Source organism: Coccinella septempunctata, chromosome 1 (genome assembly GCF_907165205.1).
Source record: "Coccinella septempunctata chromosome 1, icCocSept1.1, whole genome shotgun sequence".
In the NCBI taxonomy this organism is placed as follows: domain Eukaryota; kingdom Metazoa; phylum Arthropoda; class Insecta; order Coleoptera; family Coccinellidae; genus Coccinella; species Coccinella septempunctata.
This window is the reverse complement of record NC_058189.1, coordinates 38472315-38499946: the sequence shown is the minus strand read 5'-3', so window position 1 is coordinate 38499946 and position 27632 is coordinate 38472315. Positions and strand designations below refer to the sequence as shown.

Below are 27632 nucleotides of genomic sequence, written 5' to 3'. Positions count from 1 at the left end.
AATTTGCCCACCCTGTACAGAGCAAACACAAATGGATTTTCGCTTCCCTAAAATGGAATTGCGCTTGCTCTGTACAGTCAAAGATTCCTCTTTGGTACAGTTCACGTCCGTTGCAAACCACTCTACGAACAAACCTAATGCCATCAACTGCATTCCTCCTATCTTCTTTTGTTTTCAAGTTATAGGCCAAATTTCAACTCAAGTCATTATCTCTGTTTCTGTTAGGATGTTGAAATGAAAACATTATACAGACACTTTTTTGATAGCAATCCAGTGATTTTTTGCAAAAGGTATATTTACTGAGCTATAACATAAAGATAGGCCTGTTTTGGTTCGCTTCTAGCAAAGAGTAACAACTGTAAAGCTGCATTCACAATCAATTCGCGGGCCGAAGTGCACTTCGGCACGAAATTTACCATTCGCAATAATCTTGGAACCAAATACTCAAATGAATCAAAAATGTAACTGATCCAAACATAAGCATCAGCATCATCTATAGCCGGCACGAAATTCCTTGCCAAATTGATAGTTTGCAACTTGCAAGAAATTTTGTCTTGAATTTCATTGTGAATGGTAACGGAAAACGCCATCTGCTAAGCTTCCGTGCCGAAGTGCACTTCGGCCCGTGAATTGATTGTGAATGTAGCTTTACACTCGCAGGGGCGGATGGGCTACCTCGAACCGGCCCGGGAATTTTCTTCCAGACCGGCCCACTTCAAGAACGAAAAAAGTACTTTTGAGGTGGGGGCATGAGTTACCATGAAAAAAAAAATTTTGATGAGCAGCCCCTTAAGATGGCACCAAAAGCAATTTTCAAATGTTTTTTTACAATTCAGAAAAGTGTCAAAAAATTGAGCAGACATTTTGTGGGAGCGAGAAGGCGATGAAAAAATTGGCCATGTTCCCATATAATTGCAAGGGATATTAAAGAACACCTCTAAAATCGTTTCGCTAGAATTTTTTTTTTATTCAAACAATACTTTCGAGAAATTAATTTTTGATTTCCTGCTTTATATAAGTTGAAGTTTTCACCTAGTTGGCGGATAGCATGCAGACATTATAGGGAAACACCAAAAAATTGGTATATAGAACAACTACACAATTTGATTTTTGTACCTTTTCTGGTTTCTGAGAAAAAAATTAAACATTTCTTTTCATATGCTTTCTTCAGGAAGCTGTATATACACATGGGCTGCTCAAAAAAATTTTTTTATGTATATGAAAGACCCACTGTTTTTCGACTATAAATCGCCCCTTAAATTAACTACTTCTTTACAATCTGCACTATGTTAGTTTTATATTTATTTCAATCCATTTTATTCCGAACAACTCTGAGTAAATAGAACGAAAAACGACGAAAAATGTATCTATGTTGTCTATAGGTATGGTTGAAAAAATGAAAATTTTCAAATTTTCTCACATTTGACATCAAGTATTTTTTGAACCATACACAACATGGATGCATAGTTTCGATTTCAAATTTCCTATAGCGAGCAAGCTTCTGTCAAATAATATTAAATAAAGTAATGAAGTAAAGTTTGGTAGTGTGTTATTAAAAACAGAGGTTTAATATCACACCCCGTGTCGCATGGACTGGCAACTTAAAACATTCGTATATGGCAAGTTCAGCATAATAATCATCAATCACGTGTAGAGTTTGTTGCAACTTCTGTATTCATTACGCTTCAAGGAATAATTTATTTTTATCAATATTATTTTCAAAACTAATTGAAACATATATTTATTGGTAGTTTTCACAACATTCATTTCGAATTGGTTTTCAATATTTGTAAAAATAAAAATATCGACGTCAAATAGGTTCCGCCGAAGACAAAAAAATGGTACGAACTGACCAGCCCTCTGGCCCAACAATCGACCGGCCCACCGGGAATCTTCCCGGTTTCCCGGTGGTCCCATCCGCCACTGTGTTACAGTCGCACATTTATTTAATCAGCGTAAGCTCGCGCGTAGCATGTGTGTAGCTTCCCATTGCATTGCTGCTCCACTACTTTGAACCGATTCGGAACCGCCTAAAGTGCGAACCAAAACAAAGCCGATGTGTATTTTCTTATTAAAACAGGTAGTTTAAAATAACTTAGAAATACTGAGGGCGATGTATAATATATATTTCTGAAACGGGACAAAAATGGCGATTCTTTCCGAGTCATTTTAATCTACTGTTTTCATACGAAAAAACACAACTTTATGTTAGAGCTTAGCAAATAAACCTGTTGAAAAAAATCATAGTAGGCCACTGAATTGCTATGAAAAGTGTCTCAATAATGTTTTTACTTCAACATCCTAGCACAAAAAGAAACGCAGATAATGACCAAAGTTGAATTCGCCCAAATTTCAATTTTGGCCAATAACTAAAACAAAAAAGATAGTGGAATGCAGTTGATGGCATTATAAGTTTCTCGAAAAAAGACGAACATAATGTGGCATTCATTTTCCTTTATAGTGTTGGGTTAAAAAGTTGTAGGTCAGGTATCAACAATTTTGCCTACCCAGTAGATATACTTCAACAGTATATAATTGAGGTCAAAAGAAACACATTTTTCTTTACCATTTTTTTTATATTAAGCCTAGATAAAACGATATAAGTCATTTTAAGTTTTCCTAATGAATATTGCCATTGCTGCGACTGCAATTTTTCCGAGCATCAAATATGCCATTTTAACCTTGAAAATAGGTACCATAAAAAAAAACGAGCATAAACTCATGTTTTCCATTCCATTTGGGGAACAAAGAAGTATTTACATTATACAATAAATGAGCATTCACAATTTCGTTCGCGACTCTTCTCTTGATTTCTATTTGTTTCGACGATATAAACAAATTCAGCTTGCCACTACCCATATTAGCTCTGATATTCATCTCCAACACATAATCTTTCATTATTGTGGTTTTTTTATTTGGTACAAGAGTAACCAGATTCAAACATAACCCATCTAACCTTTCATTTTCATATAAATAAACGATTTTTTCTTTGAACATTCCAACCTTGCCAAGATAACAAACGCAGAACACTATTACAAGAGAGTAACAAGCTAAATCTATGATACTACATATTATTCCAGAACATATGAACGATATTTTTATTTTCAAGATGGTCAATTGTTTATTAGTGTGCATACACTTACTTTTGAGAGTTGGTTTTTTGAGTTTCTGATATTTTTATATGATACAATGAAGCAACTGGAAGATGTGAGCAAAATTTTGTGTTAGGTGAAAATTACATTTTTATATGGAGTTTAAACCAAACCGAATTGGAAAAAGTGTTTCTATTGACCTCAGGAATCTACTGTCAAAGACTGACCCTCTAGTATACCTAATTAAAATCATGGTTTATCAAGTGGTGGTGCCCAGGACAAATGGCTAAACCTTTAATGCTATCATAGACTAATTAGTCTATGAATCCTATGATGAGTGTCGTTTTCCATTATAATTCATTCCAATTTTTATTCAATAAGACACATTTGTTTATTCATTTTTTATTGAAACCACATCGTCCTCTATCACAATATTAGATATTTTTTTAAGCTTCTTATTAAAACGTTTCTCAAATTTTTCTGAATCTACCTCTTCTTTACAAGCTTTGTATTTTTTGAATATTTTTTTCTGCAGTTTGGTCAAGGAAATTGATCCTTTTTTATTCAAAACTTTCAAAATCTCGTCCTTAATTTGGAATGTTGTAGCTGTATCTTCACCGTTATCAGTAGTATCATTTTTATCAGAAAGATCGACTGATTTGATTTTTTTGCTGCTTTTGTTGTCTGTGTCTTCCGATTCTGTATTTTTTCTTTTTAAATTTCCATTTTGATTATTGGACTCAGTTGTTTCAGTTTTTTTAACACTATTTTCTACAGGAGTAACTTTCTTCTTATGTTCTTCAATTACATTCCATACTTCTTCAACAGTAGCATTATCAACTCTGCCTCCCATTGTATTTTTCATAAAATTCTAAAAAACGTAATGGTAAATTATCATCAGTGATGAAATCAAAGTACTAAAAACAATAGAAATTATTATAACTTAGGTGAATATCACTGATATAGGGTACTCTTAAGATTTGTTAAAATAAACTGACCGTTTGTTACCGTGGGGCACACAAAGCATTTTATTGAACTAGTGTGTGTTGAAGTTTTTGATTTTTATATAAAGTTTTTTAGTATACCCGCTGTTCAGATTTTAAGAAAAAAACTTGATTAAACAAACTATCCACGATTAGGAGATTTAACGCCAGGAACAAAATTTTTTCTGAAAATGTGCAAGAAACACAATACAACACCACTAAAACAACATGAAAATCAACGAAGGGAAAAGCTTGTGTGTCCCACAGCATTGAACGGTCAGCTGATTTTGACAAATCGTAACCCTTTGATATTCTGAAAAATGGTAAAAGAAAATGTGCTTACAAAAATAATAGAATGTTAGTGACAGCAAGTTATTTTGTCACTAGTTTGCTGTTAATTTCCAATTAATGTAACGAAATTGAAACAATTTTGTTTGAAACAAATAGTAGTGGAATCATTTTCATGTTTGAAGAAGACTCGTGGAAGATATTAACTCAGTACATTCAATGGGAGAAGAGCAGTAATCAAGAACTAATCATGAAGTGTAGCTATAAGCAAAGATGTAACTCACCATAAATTTTGGTTTCTTCCTGGGAACATTAGTGAAATTAACAATATGATTGAGTAAATTTTTACATTTGGGCTTTAAGTTAGTATTATCGTTCAAAATTGATCTGATCATATCGGACCATTGCTCTTGCTTCACTTCCCCCTTCTTTACGATTCCATTTTTGTAAGTTCCCTTGGCAGCATACCGTTCCTCTTCTGTTATACATTTCACATGAGCACTGTATTCTTCCCCACTGAAACATATTCATAACTAAAATATTTGATGCAATGATAATTGGGCATATTACTTGAAGTCTTTCAAACAATCTACACATGTTAAGAATTTATTTCTCCTACACACGAAGCTGTAATGCTTTTCAACTTTTGGTTTTTGAAGACTTTCGCCACAATGATTACAAGTAAATACTACCATTCTGAAGAATGTAACATAAAAGTCAAAGATTATAGAGTTAGCAGAGAGGTTGTCTCTGAGAGTTAGCCTAAAATCTTTGATAAAAATAGTTGGTAGCACAGAACACAAATAATAAGTCCAATGAAATTTTGCCGATGAATTATAGGTTAAGACCACAATCATAGAAAATGTGACAACCAACTTTGGGTTATGACACAGATAAATACATATCGAATGTTCTTATTTTCAGTTTATTCGACTTAACCAACGATTTTTACCGTTTTCGTGAAATTTTTTTATATAGCTGAGAACGATTGTTAGCTATTTTGTATTGTGTGGAAATTAGTGAATAATATCATTCTCTGTATCATTTTTATTTCGACAGTCGCTATAGAAACGAACATTTCATTTTATAGATCTGAAATTGCAAGTTTGATCGATATGACTATTTTGTTATATTGAGTTTGATAAAAGAATTGGTTTTAAAATGCAAAATATTGAGGATCCTTGCGCTCAAAAAATTCCTAGAGCTATAGATGATGAATTTCTTCAGGAAAAATTGCTTGAACTTACACGATGTGGAGAGACAGGAAGATTGGCGCGAATAGAAGGATTGCCTTTCGAAAAGGCGGAAATCATTCACCTAGATTATTGCAGTAAGAATTATTCTACCTCAAATTTGAGAATATTTTGTTATGCAGGGAAGGTTATTGTATATTTAGACTTGCATTGAGGCATATATGTAGAGATCATTCATTTCTTAGTGAAATTGAAAAAGTTCGTTTCCATTTTTAACGGTCGTTGATCTTAGGACACTCCACTAAAATGGAAAGGAATAATTTCAACAAAAGTGCACCCACACCTAATAAACCACCTTTCTGTACAGAACTCTTTTTTACGGTTTTACGGATCATTCCTCTTATTTGTTGCCTTTCATGATTGTTGTGCTCATTGATAGTTTCTGTTTCTAGTTTTTCATTCTTAAATGGTTTCCGTTAGGCCCGTTAGTTCTTCCAACTGCTTCATCCTTCGGTGCACTTCTTGGTTCGTAAACCTTTGCAATCATGAGGCATACGGTGACAGAGGTACTTCGATGCGGCAACTGAGTTGTACTGAGTACTACTGACTTTGAAAAAAATTCTTCTGCTTCATTTGGTCGGCATCGTTGGTTGAGTTATGCTATAATGATGCTCTCAAATAAGAGCATCATGTTCTTTATGGTGTACTCTGAATGTAGAGGTTTCTGCATATATCTATAATTTATATATAATAGACATATGGGTTTCCGCCAGTCCAATTTATTTTATAGAACCTAAGTACAGTGACTCAAACGAGACAGTGGTCTCGTTTTTCATCGTTATTGCAAAGAGTAACCAACTCTTTGGTTATTGCAAGAAAATGGCAGATTTGGTCACGTGACCTGACGAAATGGAGGAGTTCCCTACATGTTGGCCAACCTAGAAAAAGGTCTAAAAGGTCTACCAACGGGGAATGATTGCTTCCTAACGAAACCTACTTCATTCTTTCCGCAATGATCAAATATAATCATGAAATTCTACCGAGCTCTCTAGAGTTTACTGTTAAAGAGAAAAAAAGATTTTCATAACCTCGATTGCTGATTGGTTGAAATTTATGTTGGTATTACTACTTCTTGTGACAATTGACATGTTTCGTTGGCAAATGTCAAGAAGAAAAATGTAATCTGTTAGGTTATGGGCAAAGTTTTGGTTATGTGCACAATCTTTGCTTGAACGCATTCTTGTTTTCTTGTATTTTGTAAGCTATACAGCACATTGACAATATTAATATTAATATTATATATATATATATATATATATATATATATATATATATATATATATATATATATATATATATATATATATATATATATATATATATATATATATATATATATATATATATATATATATATATATATATATATATATATATATATATATATATATATATATACATATTTCATTGGCAAATGTCATTTTTACATATATATATATATATATATATATATATATATATATATATATATATATATATATATATATATATATATATATATATATATATATATATATATATATATATATATATATATATATATATATATATATATATATATATATATATATATATATATATATATATATATATGTAAAAATGACATTTGCCAATGAAATATGTCAATTGTCACAAGAAGTACTAATACCAACATAAATTTCAACCAATCAGCGATCGAGGTTATGAAAATCTTTTTTTCTCTTTGACAGTAAACTCTAGAAAGCTCGGTAGAATTTCATAAATATATTTGATCATTGCGGAAAGAATGAAGTAGGTTTCGTTAGAAAGCAATCATTCCCCGTTGGTAGACCTTTTAGACCTTTTTCTAGGTTGGCAAACATGTAGGGAAGTCCTCCATTGAAGATCATAGTATTGTAATCAAAGGTATAACACATCTTTTATTGTAATCTCTGTTTCTGAGCCGCCATATTCTTGCAAAATTTCCAATTGCCATGGTATCTAGATCGTGTCTCATCAGCATTACCGGAAATGCGCGAAAGAAAGATAAATCAAAAAAATACTTCACCCCTTGATGACGAAATCAACCGTGTTTAAGATAGATACTAATAGTTGGGGAGCCGAAGAGGGAAATTCGGGATTTACTCGAGCATGTCATATTAATATAAGGGGACATACCTTGGACCCTGTAGAGTACCTCTACCAAAAATTAGACCTGTATATAGGGGGAATTGTCTAGGACAGCCTGTCACTCCTGTCAGAATAGTAAAAAAAAAACGATCATTGCTCGAGCGTGTATGTCAGATTAAGATATATGTGGTTACTTACATATTGAAAAGTATATATTCTCTTAAACTAAGATGTCTAAAACTCTGGTGTATTCACTGATTCGATTTTGTTTTTAATTTCGTGGGGATATCGGATCAGTTTCATTTTTCCCAATGTTGGTAGCGCTGTTCAGAATTTGACAGAGCATTGTCAACTGATATTTGAAAATTATTTGAATATTTTCGTACGACTTATGAATATGTTGTATTTATAAGCGATTTTTGGTGTGTGAAAATGTATTAGTTTCAAGAAAGGGATGTAGAACATTCATTTACTCAACAATACAATCAAGAACTACAGCTAAGAATTCGATGTTGTTGGAATTTGAGGCAGAACCAAATCAGATGAATGAACATTCGGGGCGGATATAGCTAGGTTTATGGCAACTTCAGCAATATTTCAAAGAAACTGTATTGGAAATACGTAATGTGAATTGCGGGCATGTATTGAGAAACAGAAATACATAAATCTATTCTAGTCTGTTCTTCAAATATTCTTCATGAGTAGATATAGTGAAAATTTCCTTTCCGTCAACTGAATATATTGGACATTTGACCAATCAACTGTGTTTTATTAAAATCATATTGAATTACCCCCCCTCATGAATTCAATTTGTGAAACGGAAATTATCTTGAAGAAAAATAGTAAATACTCCTTCGAACCCTCATTCAATAGTGTTGAAATATTGACAGATTTGTTTTTGCAACAGCTGACAAAATGAGCCAGTTCATATTTTGAATTCGTTGATCGATGTTCGATATCAACGCAAAACAAAATAAAACGGGAGAGTATCATTGGACTTCCTTTGGTAGAACAAGGATAGAACGAAGCAAATGACATGGTGGCGCCGCCACGAAACTGATCCCATATCCCCGATTTTCTGAAATGTTGATGCTCGCAAAAAGTGACAAGTGCACACACCAGTGTTTTAGACATCTTATCTTAAACTGACAATTTAAACGCGTCGAAAATGTGTGGGAGGGCGCCAAACATGCAAAAAAAAAACGTCACGTGTACATTCTCGAGCGCAGTGGCGTGTTTTCTTATTTTGAAGCTAATGATTCAAGAATAATGGAAAAAATATAATAAGACAGTTTGAGCAAGACGAAACAGTAAAAATTGGCCATAAAGGTCACAAAAATCGTTTTTTTAAAATTATTTCCCCCTCCGGGCTTCAAATCTTTTTCGCATTCATTATAAAAGTTGTAGATCATAACATTTTCTGAAAATGTTGTCCTAAACAATTTTTTCTACATACTGAAGCGAAAATTCACTCGTTGGAAAATAGTATATTCTAAGGTTCAGTCAGAGACTAATTTTGAAATTGTTATCATAGAAATACCTTGTCATTTTGACAATTGGATGAATGTAGCAAAGATTATAGAGTAGAAAGATAGGAAACGCCCTCATATCGCTAGTACTAAAAACCGACTACATTTTGGCCAGTGAAAACACATTTGACAATGAGATGGCGCTGAAAACGTATTATCAATACAGAAAAACTGTTTAATAACAGTTTTCTCTTTTATAATTGAGGGGCGCGAAATTCGAATTCTATTCCTTGTATTCAATTTCAATATTGACGTTGTTGAGACCAGAAAACAAACATCCTGAGCGACAAAACAAAAGGATGGTTTTGTTTTGTGACCAGGATGTTAGTTTTCATCTGAACATTGTTTGGAATCGATTGGTATCAATGAAATACGCTGTTGGATGTGATAAATTTTTATTTGCAATCTATAAAAAATTTACAAAAATTTGAAATTATGGACAACGAATAGAGCTTTGACAAGAGTATATGGTTATCTGCTATAGTTACGTGAAAGGTGTTTTTCTGTGAAAAAGTTTCGAATTAATAAACTGAGTTGAATTTTTACAATTTATATCAGAAATTGATATGAACCAATATTCAATTTACCTTCAGAGGATACACATTTCCGTTACTTACATATTATTTACAAAATTTTCAGAACCACAATTGAAAAAAACCTTACAGAGGTATACAAGCCTTGTATTCAAGTCCGTCAGTATAATTTCTTCATGCTTTTTCATGATTTCTTCATAGTATGGTCACGACACAATATACAAATTGATTGACGAATGAACACTCACAGAAGGTTTCATAAAACTTTGACTTTCCAAACAACAATTTGACAGTCACCCGATTCCCGAATCGAAATCCATAGAATTTTGCATTTCTGAATATATTGAAGGCAATATTGAGAATCTTTGAATGGAAGGTAAGGTTAATTAGTGTAAAAGTCATAATTTCCCCTAAATGAGCCCTTCATGTAAGGGATGCTTCCTGCATACAACAATTCACGTGGATAAACAGTTCTCAATCGACTTGCAGTAAAATGTTCATTGCACATGGTGTAGTCAGTAGTGTTTGCAGGCCTTTACGCCCTGAAAATTTTATCCACTTCGTAGCACTGAAAACAAAAATCAATGAATGACCGAGTCACATGTTACCAGTTAATACTTACATTCCCATTTTCCTTAGTAAAATTCGTTTTATTTGATCCACAGTTCTTCACCATACAATAATTTTCGAACGATATTCTGAGGTTTTCGCCAAGAAATTAGACAAAAATTTCAATAATCAGCAACTAGAACGGGCTCGGAAAACAAAAGGCGATACGAGGTTGTCTATGGATACGAGAATCAAAACATTCAAAACCGGTTTGATCAAAATGGCCATTTGACTCTGACATCTCGCAAAATTTCATATGTCCCTCGAATTAAAATTTTAACCAGTCTTAGGGCCTTAAAAACACATTTGAAACACAGATGGCGCTCACATCACTCTAGTCGCTTCGTTTCCTATCTTTCTACTCTATAATCTTTGGAATGTAGATTAGACTGGGAATCCACATTCACCTTGTCCTTTCGCATGTGTGCATGCATGCATAAATAAATAAATAAGCTCCTCGCCCTTATCGCCCTCTAACTCGAGAACGGTTAAGAGTATGTAAAATTGCTTCAGGCAAAAGTTGTGTAGAATTTTATTCCGTCTGTTCCGATATTCCTGAACAGTACTGTCAGTATTTCAGAGACGATGCCTAGCCTATTGGCCCAGTCGTTCGAGTTCTATTGTTATTCGATTGCGGGCCAGTAAAACCAGTAATATCGGAACAGGCCCAGAATCTACAACTTTTAAAATGAATTCAAAAACGATTAGAGGGGGAATATTCGAAAAAAAAGCATTTGTATCATCTTCAAAGTGTCAGATTAAGAAAACCATAGATTGTCTATGAAGAAAACCCCCCTGATTAGTGTCAGATTAATGGGTCAACACCGAGATTAACCATCTGTATGAAAATCTGACACGCTCAAGTATGTGCAAGTAACTGTCAGATAAGTATGAATTTATTATCAGAGACTCGTAGGGCATATACAGTATCTTAATCTGACACGCTCGAGTATGTACACCTGACAATTTTTTTTACATCTTTGAGGCCCTGCAGATGCTTTCCCCACCGCTGAAAGTGCACACTTCATAGAACCTTTTTGTCTTTCTACCATCTAATCTTCAAAATCCACTAGGTTTCCAAGACGCTCGAGAAAAATCCCGATTTAGCATCGTCGGCTCCCCAACAGTACCTGTTCGGGTTCTCACTAGAAATGAGAACTGAAATGAAATTGAGATTGGAAGAAACACTTTAATCTCTATAGTGATGACCATATATGTTATACACTGCGCAAAAAATCAACGCACATTATGGAAATCTCAAATTTATTCTACAACTGAAGGTGTTCTCAATGATAATTATTTTGATCAGAATTACAACACACTTCAATAACAGCGCCTTTACGGCATTTTTGAAAACCTTTGGATTGAAGGCCCTCACGGTGGGTGGAAGTTTATTATAAAGCTTAATTGACATATAAAACGGCCCATCTTGCGTTTTAGTGAGACGACAGAAATCACTGCGGAGTAGATGCCTGCCTCTCGTAGGGTAATCGTGAAAATCTGCATTCAACGCAAAATGGCCAACATTGTTGTGCGCAAAAATTAAGGCTTCCAGAATATACAAACAGGGGAAGGTGAGAAAACCACCCTGAACATACGAAAGTCTGCAATCAGCTCGATAATTAAGGCCAGAGACGACTCTTACGGCTCTCCTCTGAAGACCAAATATTCTATCGCGTGAAGAAGAATTCCCCCAGGCAAGAATTCCATACCTGAGAAGAGATTCTATTAAAGCGAAATAAGCTGTTCTAAGAATACTAGGAGATAGGCGGTTTGACAGACTCTTGAGAAGAAATATATTCCTACACAATCTCCCTGCGAGCAGGTCAGCATGGACACCCCACTTGAGAGTACTATCCAGTGTTAGGCCCAGAAACTTCGTACTACCATATAGGTCAGGAGAATCAATCTCTCTCAAAGAAAAAAATAGCCTGATGGTCTTCTGCTCATTTATCACCAACCTGTTGGAGGTAAACCAGTCGAGAGCCCTCGACTGAGCAGCCACAACTCGCTCGAGCAAGGCAGCCAGAGAATCAGATGCCAGGGAGACAGTTGTGTCATCAGCAAAAAGAATTGTTAAATTCCCTCGTGTCGCGGCAAGAGGCCCAGCTCTTACCCCAGCCCATCGAAGGGCGCGTTTGGATTTTGCGAGAGAGTATATCCATTGGGAAGAGGCCGATTGGGAAAGAGTTCTCTTCACAGATGAGTCTAGATTCTGCCTCTACCATTGTGATCGACGTGTATACAGACGTCCTCATGAAAGATATGCTCAGTGCAATTTCCTGAATACTACTGGTTTCGGGGGAGGATCGATTATGGTATGGGGTGGAATATCTTTGACTGCTCGCACAGACCTAGTGGTCGTTGATAATGGAGCTATGAATGCTGATAAGTATATAAGGAACATTCTTGAAGAGCATGTAGTGCCATTTGCCCCATACATTGGTGAAAATTTCATTTTTATGGACGATAATGACAGACCCCATCGTGAGCGCATCGTTCAGGAGTACCTTGAAGAGGTTGTAGTCTCTCGAATGGAATGGTCAGCAAGAAGTCCAGATCTCAATCCGATTGAGCAGGTTTGGGACAACCTCAATAGAAGGCTGAGAAGGTCAGAAAATCATCCAACTACTCTTAATGACTTAGGAATCCAACTCGGAGAAATCTGGGAAGGATTAGATCAGAACATTTTAAGATCACTCATTTTGAGTATGAACCGTCTGTAATTAACGCAAGGGGTGGAAATACCAAGTATTAAATCACTTATCAGCATTTCAGTATTTTGAAAATTGTTCATTTCTCTTCTTTCACATAAGATTCGGTGAAATCCTGAATTTTTCTTCCATTTAATGTGTCTTGTTTCGTTCAAAACCTTCCCGAGAAAACATAAAAAATAAGTTATAAAGTCAATGTAGAGTTAACTTTCATTAAAATTGAGATTTTCAGAATGTGCGTTAATTTTTTTGCGCAGTGTATATGGTTTCATTTGGTATAATGTCGAAACGTTTGACGGAAGTGAGTTAACGGCAATATCTTGTAACTTTTTTCATGAAATATTTCATTTCGATGAGTTTTTTACTTAACAAAAATATTGTTCGAGGGTGTTACCCTCGACACCAATTTTGATGTCCGCATATAGACTTGACTGACTAAAAATGGGATAAAAATAGGGCAACATTTCTTTCACACTGTTCACCTCCTTTTCACCATAAACCAAGTTTTTCAAATAACGAAATGACCCAACGAAAAGAATCGTATAGGAAATCGTATATAGGAATTCAGATCAGAAAAGCGTGAATGCCAAAATTTTTTTTTGAGTTTTCGGTTAACCAAACTATGTAAAAAAATCATTTGCCTACCATAATTATGTCATGAAATTCTGACTGAAATTATTTTACAAATTCTAATTTACAATAGTTTCGCAATTTTGAATTTCCATTATATTTTCGATTCAGTATTAACCATAGACTGATTACTTATTATTACTTATTTAATATGTCTATGGTATTAACCCCTGACAACAAAATCACAATTAAGTTTCCAACATCTCATAACAGTCCAACTGATCTTGAGTTATAAATGGGCTAAATGGCATAACTAACTAAATGGCGACTGTCTTGAGATTCGATTTGTTTATTTTTCAATAGCGTACGGATTTTCAAGATGTGCCCCAACTCTTTCCTTCGATTTTTAATACAAAATGAATGAACTTCCGTTTTCTACTTGAATCTTTACAATTCATAATTTTTCGATAGATATACTGAAGCTCGATCATCTATGGGTATTGACCAACTTGAGAAAACTTGTCCTGAATAACAATTTGATAGACAAGATTGAAAATATTCACATGCTGATACATCTAACCCATCTGGATTTATCATTCAATAGGTTGACTAAGATAGAAGGAATAGAAACATTGGTGAATTTGGAGCAGTTGAGTTTATTCGATAACCAAATTAGTGAAATTGAAAACTTGGAAACACTTCAAAAATTGGTAATATTCAGCATCGGTAGGAACCGCATCGCTGAAAGAAGTAGCGTAAGTAGGTGGATTCAAAATATAATAATATGTATTATTTTTGAGTAATTGAGGGGTTAATACTCAATGGTATTATGTTATACTGATTATGTATATATACATAATCAGTATATTGTTATACTGATTATGTATATATACATAATCAGTATAACATGTTATGTATGATTATGTATATATACATAATCGTATAACATAATACCTAGACGAGACTTTCATAAAGTCTCTTGTCATTCATTCATTCATTCATTGCTGTATCCCGATACCGGAAATTAACCTACAAAAACACATAAAAAAAGAACAGACTTATAATTTCTTGGGGCAAATTGCGACTGTGTGCCCTCCTGTGACTGAGGAGACCCAACCGCGACCTACATAGTCTCGTCTAGTCTAGAGTCTCTTGTCCACTGGACTACTGGACAAGGGATGTTATTGTTGAGATGCTAAAAAATTTACATCTTTTTAAAAGGGGAAAATTTTGGGTAAGGGCCAATTTATTTTTTTGAGAAAGTTCAAATGAAGCTCATTGATAAAATTAACAACAAAATCTATTAAACACATGCAAGTAATATTTCATCAATAAAAAAGTTATTCCTCATTTCAGCTGACATAAATTCAAACGATTAAATTCTACTTCACAACGATAATGAAATAGTCAATTAATTTGCAGAAGATTTCAGTACACAGGACTATATATTCAGCGCTTTTCTCTGAAACCCAAACAACTGAAAAGAAAAAAAACAAAATAGAAACTTTCTACCGTTTTTTGCGATCGTCGCTCGAACCTGATGATGCTTATGGGAGAACTTTACGAACACCAAAATTTCCACACACAAAGCGGCGGATTCAATCATTAATTCAATATACTGCCGACCGATATTCCCGCACATTTTCCTTTTCGCTTCTATCCTACCTAAAGATCGTTTATTATTCTGGAAATATAAAATCCTAACGGCCAGTTTCATAATCGAATTTAAAGTCCCTTTTAGCTAAAAGCTTTCTTTAGTGTCATTTTTAGTAGGGCTTAAGGAAGCTTTGACATTAAAGGGACTTTAAGTTTGATTATGAAACTAGCCTGACAACATCTAGATTCGATTTATAATCGCTTTAAATCCCAAATCAGAGGAAAACGAAAACGAACACCACTCGAAAACTCTTTCAATATTTTCGCCTAGTAGCCCAGGCAATTTAGGGTTTCAGTTCCTAAAAATTGCTAACAAGCTGGAAATGGTTTCAAACTACGCAGGGGGTCTCTAATATCAGTAAAGTGAAGTTTGCGGCAATTTTCTGGCCAAGGCTCAACTTTTGAGTATCAAGAAACTTCGAAATTTCCAATTTTCACTCAGAAGAGGAAAGAACTTTTCAAATATCATAAAAATGATTCAAATCTTCCAAGTGGTTCAACCACACATAAACTTATAATTAAGTCGGCACCTTTGCCAACTCCATTATTATTGATGCTACGAATTCGGTTAAATTGGCAAACTATAAAGTATCATTTTTAATAGTCTTCTCGATGCCGAAAACAAACAAAAAATTGCCAAACACGTTTCCAAAATAAGTTGGTATATCATAAAATGATATTTTTTTAAACGGAACACCCTATATTTTATCATGCATTTCGATTCGTTATAACATTCTCAACAACAAAGCTCATCACCTTTCTTCCTAAAGTTGAAAATGAGCGACTTATGCGAAAATATTTATTTAATTCACTAGTACTAGAAATTTCTTTGTTTTGGTGAATAAAACCTCATAATTATCCGAACACCCAAAAAATATTGTCATTCGTATAAAAATTATCAAAATTGGGTGTAATGGGGAAGGATGCGTTTTATAGCCTCTCCTCTCAAATGCCAACCTCACCTACTCGCGGTGCACCCTGTTCTTACGAACGAGGCTCTGGCGACCGAACATGAGCGGTATAACTCTGTTTCCCACAATTACGTAGCCTAAACATTGGCTTGAGCAGGAAATGGCTCTCTGCGTTGCTCAAGTTACGTCTCAGACCTTGTCGTCTCAGGATACCTGTGCCACAAGATAATCTAGTCGTAGCCGCAACCAAAGTTGCACTGACAGCGTTACCAGTGCAGCTTTTGAACACCTTCTAACGCAGCTCCTACAAAAAGATGGATCAGTCGAACAGGACAAAATTCGTATCCGGAGGTAAAATACCCTCCCATTCGGATCTCCGGGGGAGGGTGCCTGAGCGAGTGAATCATCGAACAAACACCAATGAAAAGCACATAGCTTTTGCAGCATGGAACGTCAGAACCTTGCTAGACAACCCCAAGGCCGACCGACCAGAGAGGCGTACTGCCCTAATCGATAAGGAACTGCAACGAACATCCATTGCAATAGTTGCTTTAAGCGAAACACGCTTTTCGGACGAAGGTAGCTTGGTAGAACAAGCGTATACTTTTTTCTGGAAAGGCTTGCCGGAAGGCGAAATCAGACAACATGGCGTAGGCTTTGCCATTAGAAACGACCTGGCCGCCAAACTTACCGAAAATCCAGTTGGTATCTCAGAACGTTTAATGACCCTACGTTTTCCTGCAGCGAATAACACGTTTGTGAACATCATTGCAGTATACGCACCCACTTTGAACTCCTCTGACAACTTAAAGGAGACTTTTTACGAAACACTCGTTGCTACATTAAGTAAAATCCCAAAACGGGAACGAATTATTCTCCTTGGAGACTTCAACGCTAGAGTGGGCAGAAGTCAAGACTCAGAACTATGGCCGGGAATAATAGGGAAACACGGCACAGACAGCATCAATTCGAATGGAGAACGTCTGCTGGCTCTTTGTGCAGAACACAATCTGTGTATAACGAACACCTATTTTATTACGAGACCCAATTCAAGGGGGACCTGGCGCCACCCGCGCTCAGGGCATTGGCATACCCTCGACTATGTGATCGTGAGAAGGAAAGATCTGAAAGAGGTGTTGGTCACTAAACCCAGAGCAGATCTGGAGTGCTGGACTGATCATAGGCTGGTAATCTCGAGAATGAAAATCTCAATGCGCCCAAAATACCAACGCAAGCCGAAGTATCTAAGAGAGCGCCTTCAAATATCCAAACTACAAAACCCTTCTACAAAGGACAGATTCACAGCTGCCGTCAAAGATAGCCTAACACCATCGGATTATAACGACGACATTGAGACTCATTGGCTCCGTTTCAAGTCATCCCTTACAAATACAGCGAAAGAAATACTGGGCACAGAACGCTCCCGAAAATCCCCAGACTGGTTTGCCGACAGCGAAACTCATATCGCACCCCTTTTGGACGCAAAACACAAAGCGATGAAAACCGCAATCAACAAGCCTGGCGATGTTGCAGCCCAAATAGGTTTCATAAACATAAAACGCGAGGTCCGTCAAGAAATAAGAAAAATCAAGGACAGCTGGTGGAAAGAAAAAGCTAGGGAAATACAAGCTTACGCCGATAACCATGACTACAGGCGTTTTTTCGAAGCTATTAAAACTGTTTACGGTCCAAGCAGAAAAGCTAGCTTTCCTATAAGAGATGCTCATGGAGCTATTCTAACTGATGATAGAAAAATTCTCGAAAGATGGAAGGAGCATTACTCACAGGTCTTGAATCAAAATAACGACTCGGATTTATCCATTTTAGACCTGCTTCCCGCGTATAGTCCGATGACATCGCTTGATGACGAAATTTCAATGTCGGAAATCATAAGCACGATTAAAAATATGAAAAATGATAAGTCATCTGGTCTAGACGGCATTCCGGCGGAGATATTCAAAGCCTTGGATGAGGACATTGTCAATAGTCTCCTAATACTATTCCGCAAGATCTGGGAACAGGGAGATGTGCCACAAGACTTCAGAGACGCTTTAGTTATCAACCTCTATAAGAACAAAGGCGATACGTCGAATTGCAACAATTACAGGGGCATATCGTTGCTTAATGTGGCCGGTAAAGTTCTCTCGAAGATTATGGCTAATCGTCTGGTTCCACTCTTAGAGAGGCTTTTACCTGAATCCCAGTGCGGCTTTCGACCAAATCGAGGTACGGTGGACCTAATTTTTACACTGCGACAGCTACAAGAAAAGGCCCGTGAACAACAATCAAGGATTTATACAGCCTTCATCGATTTAAGCAAGGCATTCGACTCGGTGAATCGGAGAGCTCTCTGGAAAATCATGGCACGTCTAGGAGTACCCGAAAAATTCCTAGCAGTGTGTAAAAGCCTTCATACCAACAACACCGCTAGAATACAGCATAATGGCTCTACAACCGACCATTTCTCAACCAACTCTGGAATAAAACAAGGCTGCGTATTAGCGCCTTTACTGTTCAATATTTTCGCCATAGCTGTATCGATAATTGCTGACATGAGCATGCCCGTAAGAGGTGTTGGGATAAGATTCAGATTTGATGGAGGCCTGTTTAACCTGAAGCGCCTCAGAGCAAAAACCCGTACCAAGTTTATCACGGAACTTCAATATGCAGACGACTGTTCACTCATCGCTAGCAGCTCAGAGGATCTACAGATAATGATGGACACCTATAAACATATATACGAAGCTTTAGGCCTTAGACTCAATATTGACAAGACCAAAATCCTGGTAAGTCCGCCAGAAAGCCTTCAAACAGATATCAGCCTGGACAATGAAACTCTAGAACAGGTCGAGCAGTTCAAATACTTGGGAAGCTTCATAAATACTAGGGCTAACCTTGACACGGAAATACACAACCGTATCAATTCGGCATCACGGGCATTCTGGAAGCTGAAGGACAGAGTGTTCCAAAATCACGACCTCAATCTGAAGACCAAGACAGCTGTTTACAGAGCAGTGGTCCTCCCAACGCTTCTTTACGGAAGCGAAAGCTGGACTCCCTACAGGCGACATATTAAACAGCTTGAACAGACGCAGCAACGTCATCTAAGACAGATAATGCACATCAGATGGTTCCACAAAGTTTCGAATGCAGAAGTCTTGCAGCGCGCGAGTTGTACAACAATTGAGACTCAAGTAACGAGGGCCCGACTCAGATGGAGCGGCCACATTCTGAGGATGCAAGACACAAGACTCCCCAAAATAGCTCTATACGGCGAACTCACTGAGGGAGCCCGGAAACCAGGAGGACAGTATAAGCGGTTTAAGGATACACTACATCAATCCCTAAAATCAGTTAATGCTAATCATAACTGGGAACAACTTGCGTTAGACAGGTCACAGTGGAGGTCTTTGGTCCACAGTTATAATGGAGAATCGAGAAGGATACAGCGGCGGCCAGATCTGGTTGGAGACTATCCATGCCCTGAGTGTGGAAGGATCTGCAGGTCACGGTTGGGTCTCTTTAGTCACAGGAGGGCACACAGTCGCAACTAGCACTAAGAAGTTACAAGTCTTTTCGAATTTTTTTTTTTTTTTTTCTGTCCTTCTTCTTTTTGTAGATTTATTCCCGGTAACGGGATACAGCAATGATGAATGATGATGATCAAAATTGGGTGTTTGGACAATCATGAGGTTTTATTCCCTAAAACAAAGAAATTTTTGGTAGTGAATAAAATTAATATTTCCACATTGTAAGTCGCCCATTTTCAACTTTTAGAAGAAAGGCCATATGAGCCTTGTTGTTGAGAATGTTATTACGAACCGAAATGCATGATGAAATAAATATATATGGTGTTCCATTTAAAAAAATATCATTTTATGAAATATTTTGAAAACGCGACTATCAAATCAATTTTGTTTTAGTTTTGGGCATCGAGAAGGCCATAAAAAATGCTACTTGTTTGCTGAATTCGTAGCATCAATAACACGGAGTTGGCAATGGTGCCGACGTAATTTGGAACACCCAGCCAGTATTGTATAATTTTTTCTACTTATTGAACGATTTTAGGAGCATGTCCGCTTCCGCTATTCAGATGCGTCAGTTGAATAAAGCCAAAATTACTCATTTTCTCTGTTTCTCATCGATTTTACGTTGAAGGTTTTGCCTTAAGGGGCCTATTCATATGAAAATAAGAAACCGTAATCTCATTCAAATTTGTACGTAGAATAATACAAACGTGCATCCTTGCACGTTTCGAAGCAATTATTATCGATGGTATAGACGGCGAGGGTGAACGGGTGAAGCATCCTTGGCGTATGGTCCGTATATACACATTTGGTAACCGAAAGTTACCAGAGCGGTTACTCTGGTGACAGATATTGAACTGAATTGTCAGGAATTCGACATTTACGGACCGCCCACTTACTAACCAGAAGAAACCAAAGTGTATATACGGACCACAGCCTTGGTATGTGCAGTCCACAGATTACAGACCGTCTGTTCCAGAGACAAGAGTCTCTGGTCTGTTCCGATATTCCTGAACAGTACTGTCAGTATCTCAGAGACGATGCCTATTGGCCCAGTCGTTGGAGTTCTATTGTTATTCGATTGCGGGACAGTAAAACCAGCAATATCGGAATAGGCCCAGAGTGGTGCAGTCTCATTTGAAAATTGTTTTGACGTCGATGTAACGATCGCGACCGCTACCTCCACCGTGCTCATCCATGCATCTTCGGTATGTCCGTACCCTAAGACCAGAGACAACCCCTAAGACACATTTCCATTTTAGTGGTAGAATCGAGATGTTAAGTTTTCGTTGGACCACTCCTGTAGGCCCTGTATGATATAATATACTTCAATATTGAATCTAGAATTAAATGAAGAAAAAAGTGATCAACCTTTCAAGTATTTCTGCAGCTGCTTCTGTGGTTGTCATACTTGCAATCAGGTTGAAGTTGGCTTTGGAGAGGGCCTTCTCAAACAGTTGCAGCCGAATGTTGTTCAGTCTTGTGTTGTTGGCACCTGGGTAGACAGCAGCAATGCACCAATGCATCGTGCGCCAAATTTCTCAACTGTGTTGGGGAACCGCCGGGCGCGTCCAGAGGGTGGGGACCGGGGGCAATTGCCTTTCCCCGAGAAAATTGATTCGGACAGAATAATCGCTAATAGCCACATCTCTTAAATCTTGTTTAGTATTGCTGGATTCATAAAATCAACACTAATGGATGCTGTTTAGCATCCACTGAAAATCCAGAATCAGGTTTGTTTCGAGGGACTGAGTTACCAGACTTACTAGACCGAGTTACTTGAATAAACTTCTTCAGCTTTTATCGATCAAACGAATTACCTTCCTATCTGAAGTGCTCTAAAGTATCATATTTCCTCATAAGGAAAGCTCTTTTAGCATTTATGCAACAATGTGAGACCCAACCATAAATTGTACAAATTATTCGAGTTATTTCATAATTCCGTATGCACATTTTTCACAAAGCTTCTGAGACTGTTTATTGCCCCTTCATCAGGAGAAGATTTGAGCTTGCAAACTAGAGATGTTAGTCAAACTAGAATACTTCACAATTATATATACTAAGGGCGGTATCATTGATTTGACAATGGTATAGGCCGAATGAGGGAAAAATAAATTATTTCCTCGCATTTGAACAAATTAACAATCTTTCAATTCAACAGAACATTATCCTTCGACAGATACCTACTTTTTCAGGTAATATATCTGAGGCAACTGGAAAACTTGAAGTCTCTTAATATGGCGGAAAATCCTTGCGCCTACGAAGAAAACTTCAGATTGTATATAGCAGCATTCTTGCCGCAATTGGTTTATTATGAGTACAGATTCATATACGAATTAGAGAGAGAAGTTGGCATGGAAACCTTTAGGTGAGTTATTGAAGTTTATCCTTCGCAATTCTAGACGTTACTGGAATTACGTCCAGTTTCATAATCGAATTTAAAGTCACTTTAAGCTTAAAAGCTTCCTTTACTTTACTGTCATTTTTTGTAGGGTTAAAGGAAGCTTTAGGTTTGATTATGAAACCGGCCATTATAATATTGTTCCGTAATTGTCAATTACAACCTACTCGTATGAATCGAATTATTATATTTCAGCGACGAATACAACCAAATCGTGCAGGTAGAAGCCATAGAGAAGGCTCGCAAAGCAGCCAAACAAAAAGAACTTGCCGATGCGCAGCTTCACGCAAGAAGTTTTGTTGAATATTTGAACACCAGAGCATTTTTCGATTCACTGTTCCTTGACGATCCCGAAGGCAAAGCTTTTCTGGAAATCGGGGAGGACATGGCAGAACTGTATATTGATTTTGAGGAGAACGTGATTGCTGAATGTAAGACCATTTTCAGACTGGGACAAGAACAATATGAGCTGCGACAGATTGAAATCGACTACTATAACTCTAGCGTTCAGAATGCTAAGGCGGAAAACCAGAAGAAGAGTATAGTGAGTAGAATTTTTGCTACGGTGCTTTATAAGATCTCATTGTCAGTTATTTTCGAACAACTGCTTTTAACAAAACTTATACGATGTCTAATATCAAAAACTCCAATTCGACAGTTTCCTTTTAGTCCGAGAGTTTTGTAATGGCTCATAATTAAATATGAATCAGTATTGAGGGTGTACATTCGTCAGCACCCACTCTCAAGGTCTTTGATGTAGGTATGTAAAATTACAACATACTCTACAAGTATTTTGAAATAATTGAAAATTGTCGCTTAACTATTTTTTCAGTACCTACAGAAAACTTGAGAGAGTGGTCAGACCTCATTTTTGGGAAACGCAGTGCACCACATAAGTTGCTTCCATAATATGCTGCCGTTTCAAGAGATTTGTAATGGCTGAAAATGCATTTACTGCTCAATATTAATATATTATTTGAGAATGAAATAGTCAGGTCACATATCAATGGAACAGCAGAATCGACACCAGGTATAGAAGAATAAGAGGGGGAGGACGATTTTATTAACGGATAGGAGGATGTAAATGAAGTTTTGTATGTTAGCGGATGGGTCTCCAAATGGTGAAGATTCACCCCTGCTGTTGAATTTTGGATTCCAACTGAACAGCTTTGCCGATTTTCATGAAATTTTGTGTGTATGTGTGTGTGTGTACAGGCAGACATTAATTTTCACATCAGAACAACAACTTAAGAATGATTTTTTTTATTTACAAAAAAAAATGTTGCATCAACCATTCAGGTTATTAGCAACACCGGTGATGTACACTATGGGTATGGTACGTACATACACTTTGGTCAAAGTATTACTCTATAATCTTTGCACTTTGGATTCTTTTGGTTAGTAAGTGGGCGGTCCGCATGTGTCTAATTCCTGACACTTCGGTGCAATTATCTATCATCAGAGTAACTGTACTAAACGCTCTGGTAACTCTCGGTTACCAAAATACCAAATGTGTATATAAGGACCATACGTTATATATGACTATAGAGGGTAGTGTTCTTAAGGTATTGTATAAACTTACAAGATCGATCCGCACTTAATATATATGGCATTGAGGAACTTGAATATATAAGTCTATGGTTCGCGTATTTTGGGCACTCTGATGAATCTCGGAGGTGATTCACGTTTCAGAAGGTGACCATGTGTAATGTTTGTATGACCAAGACGGGGACGAGTCACTTTAATTTGGTGCTGGCGATTGGATGGAAAACATGCCACTTTTTGTAAATTAGTTTTATATCACGGAGTTTCGATTCACACTGAGACCATTCGGATTGCCACGAGGTTGTTAATGCTTGGTTAATGTAGCTTTTTATATCCGCACTCATCGCAGTACATTTGGGGCCTGTTCCGATATTGCTGGTTTTACTGCCCAGCAATCGAATAACAATAGAACTCGAACGAATGGGCCAATAGGCATCGTCTCTGAAATACTGACAGTACTGTTCAGGAATATCGGAACAGACGGTATATCTTAAATTTGAGTTAATAGAGATTCCGTTGCGTGCGCATCTGTCTGCTTTTTCATTAGCCGGTATGCCGATATGAAATGGGAGCCAGAAAAAAAACACTTCTTTGTCATTTTGGTTGCTTGTGTCTTGGGCTGTTTGGTGCTTGCCATATAACTGTTTCAGTGAGAATATTGAACCAAGCTAGTCAGTGAAGATTTTTCTCGGTTTGGCTGATGCTGTTAATGTATTTTGTTGCCTGATATATTGCGTATACCTCTGCAGATAAAATGCTGGTGTGTGCATGTAAACTATATGAGAACTTCTAGTCTGACGTAATCATGGCAGCTCCAAGTCCTGTTGATGTTTTAGAGGCGTCTGTGTAAATGTGATAGCAGTGCTGGTAGTTTTCAAGTAATACATTGAGCTTACCTTGATAATGTGAGGACTGGTATTATGCTCATCGTATCTTGTTGTAAGGGTTGCAACAACTTTTAGTGATGGTTTCAGCCAGGGTTCTATGTCGTAAGTGATGGAGGGTATCTCTGGTAAAGTTAACTGTCGGTGGTTACGATAGGATTCCAGTCTTGCGTCTGTACGCAATCCTCTCTAGGCTTTGTTGTTCTGGGTCTATTAATGAAGAGTTCTCTGGGGCTTTTCTTGTCAGTGTAACAGCGGACTCGGTTGGGGATGTTGGTTGAAACCATGGACATAACTAGGTTTAGTCTATGGTTGAAACGGAGGTAGGGTAGGGGGTAGGTTAAGCTTAGTAACATTCTTCTAGACGCTAAACTAGGCTCTCCTAGTTTCCATTGTAGGCTTGTTGCTTCTGAAAGCCCCAAGGATGATTCGGAAAGCGGTGTTTTGAATGGTTTCGAGGGGTTTCAGTGTGGAATTACACGCGGGGAGTTATGTAGGGATGGGCAAACGTGAAAAAAATATCGATATATATTGTATCGATATTTCTCGACAGTATCGATATATATCGTGAAAAAATATCGATATTTCGATATATCGATATATTAGAATATTCGGGATGAAACACAGATTTGGAAGTGTTATCAATATTTTTATTATTTGAATATATCTGTTTAACGATATATACCAAATTTGTGGTTACCCATGAGCTTTATTAAAATTATTTGAAATACAAAACTGATATCAATTACTATTTTAAGTGCAAATTGCACGTGCACTCCTTTTCTTTTCGTTTAGAACTACTGTCACAAAGCGAAACAATGATCTACCCATACCGTAGATATATTGAACTCTATGGGAACCCATATGGGAACTCAATGGGAACCCATAGAGTTCAATGCGTAGATACGAAGGATTGAACTTAAGTTAACCCAATACACCACTCATTGTCGTGGTCGTTATACTACATACTAAACATATCAGATCAACGATGTGCGACACATGGAAAAATATCGAAATTTGATACTTCGAAATAAATATCGATAGTCGATAGTATCGGAATTCGAAATATCGACGATATTTATCGATTATTTTTTAAAAAAATATCGATATTTCGATATATCGATATTTTTCGCCCATCCCTAGAGTTATGTGCGATGGAGCGTAGTCGATACGAGATCTTACTAGGGATTTATCATAAGCAGCAAAGCTGGACCGTCCGCACCCCAGTTTTATTCGACGCTACGTTTAGGATATTAAGGCTCGGTTGTTCAATTCAGGTTTAAACCGAGATTTAAGTTGATTCTGGATTAACGTGACAGATTTGAACGGAAATGTCAAAATTAATCCAGGATTAACTTTAATCATGAATTGAACAACCGGGCCTTAGCCTCTTCTGGCAGTCGAGAGTAAGCTTGCTTATGTGTTCTTTCCAGTTTAATTGCTTGTCCATATGCATTCCTAGAAATTTTGTAGAGGTCAGGCATTGCAGTTGGTGGACATGAATTGTTAAGTCCGGTGTGAACACTTCGCATTATTCAAGTTCAATGTTCATTTCGACAATTTCCAAATTATTATAACGCTTCGATGAGTAAAGTGGAATGGAAAAACTCTTTAATCAGACGTCTCGTCATTGTTTGTAGGCCTACATTAAGTAAAATCCCAAAACGGGAACGAATTATTCACCTTGGAAACTTCAACGCCAGAGTGGGCAGATGTCAAGACTCAGAACTGTGGCTAGGAATAATAGAGAAACACGGCCCAGACAGCATTAATTCGAACGGAGAACGTCTGCTGGCTTTTTGTGCAGAACACAATCTGTGTATAACGAACACCTATTTCATTACGAGACCCATAGCCTACTAGAGTTAGTTCTTCTAGTAGGCTATGCGAGACCCAATTCAAGGGGGACCTGGCGCCACCCGCGCTCAGGTCATTGGCATACCCTCGACTATGTGATCGTGAGAAGAAAAGATCTGAAAGAGGTGTTGCTCACTAAACCCAGAGCAGATCTGGTGTGCTGGACTGATCATAGGCTGGTAATTTCGAGAATGAAAATCTCAATGCTCCCAAAATACCAACGCAAGCCAAAGTATCTAAGAGAGCGTCTTCCAATCTCCAAACTACAAAACCCTTCTACGAAGGAAAGATTCACAGCTGCCGTCAAAGATAGCCTAACACCACCGGATTATAACGACTACATTGAGACTCATTGGCTCCGCTTCAAGTCATCTCATACAAATACAGCGAAAGAAATACTGGGCACAGAACGCTCCCGAAAATCCCCAGACTGGTTTGCCGACAGCGAAACTCATATCGCACCCCTTTTGGACGCAAAACACAAAGCGATGAAAACCGCAATTAGGAAGCCTGGCGATGTTGCAGCCCGAAAAAGTTTTATTAACATAAAACGCGAGGTCCGTCAGGAAAGAAGAAAATTCAAGGATAACTGGTGGAAAGAAAAAGCTAGGGAAATACAAGCTTACGCCGATAACTACAGGCGTTTCTTCGAAGCTATTAAAATTGTTTATGGTCCAAGCAGAAGAGCTAGCTTTCCTATAAGAGATGCTCATGGGGCTATTCTAACTGATAGATGATAGAAATATCCTCGAAAGAATCAAAATAACGACTCGGATTTATCCATTTTAGACCAGCTCCCCGCGTATAGTCCGATGACATAGCTTGATGACTAAATTTCAATGTCGGAAATTATAAGTTGAAACTTTATTTGGGTTCTTGGCAAAGGGGGCTATTTGATTCAAATAAAAAATATGAAAAATGATGATTCACCTGGTCTAGACGGCGTTCCAGCGGAGATATTCAGAGCCCTGAATGAAGACACTGTCAATAGTCTCCTATCACTATTCCGCAAGATCTGGGAACAAGGAGATGTGCCACAAGACTTCAGTAACGCTTTAGTTATTAACCTCTATAAGAACAAAGGCGATACGTCAAATTGCAACAATTACAGGGGCATATCGTTGCTTAGCGTGGCCGGCAAAATTCTCTCGAAGATTATGGCTAATCGTCTGATTCCACTCTTAAAAAAGAT

General features: G+C 37.1%; 2 protein-coding genes across 2 annotated transcripts in view; one reads left to right on the top strand and one right to left on the bottom strand.

The window, feature by feature from the left end:
- Positions 1 to 3478: 3478 nt before the first annotated feature.
- On the bottom strand, positions 3479 to 5148 carry LOC123313975 (cell growth-regulating nucleolar protein). The gene is made up of 3 exons (XM_044899087.1): positions 4934 to 5148; positions 4648 to 4879; positions 3479 to 3963 (listed from the first exon to the last, which is right to left on the bottom strand). The coding sequence occupies exons 1-3, from the start codon at positions 5056 to 5058 to the stop codon at positions 3484 to 3486; spliced, it is 837 nt and encodes a 278-aa protein (XP_044755022.1). The 5' UTR covers positions 5059 to 5148; the 3' UTR covers positions 3479 to 3483.
- Positions 5149 to 5434: 286 nt separating this feature from the next.
- LOC123313090 (dynein regulatory complex subunit 3-like) overlaps positions 5435 to 27632 on the top strand; it is a 29907-nt gene continuing 7709 nt past the window's right edge. The window contains exons 1-4 of the mRNA XM_044897800.1: positions 5435 to 5693; positions 14131 to 14414; positions 21949 to 22121; positions 22350 to 22698. Coding sequence (XP_044753735.1) covers positions 5525 to 5693; positions 14131 to 14414; positions 21949 to 22121; positions 22350 to 22698 — 975 coding nt within the window. The 5' untranslated portion in view covers positions 5435 to 5524. The remainder of the gene's footprint in view (positions 5694 to 14130; positions 14415 to 21948; positions 22122 to 22349; positions 22699 to 27632) is intronic.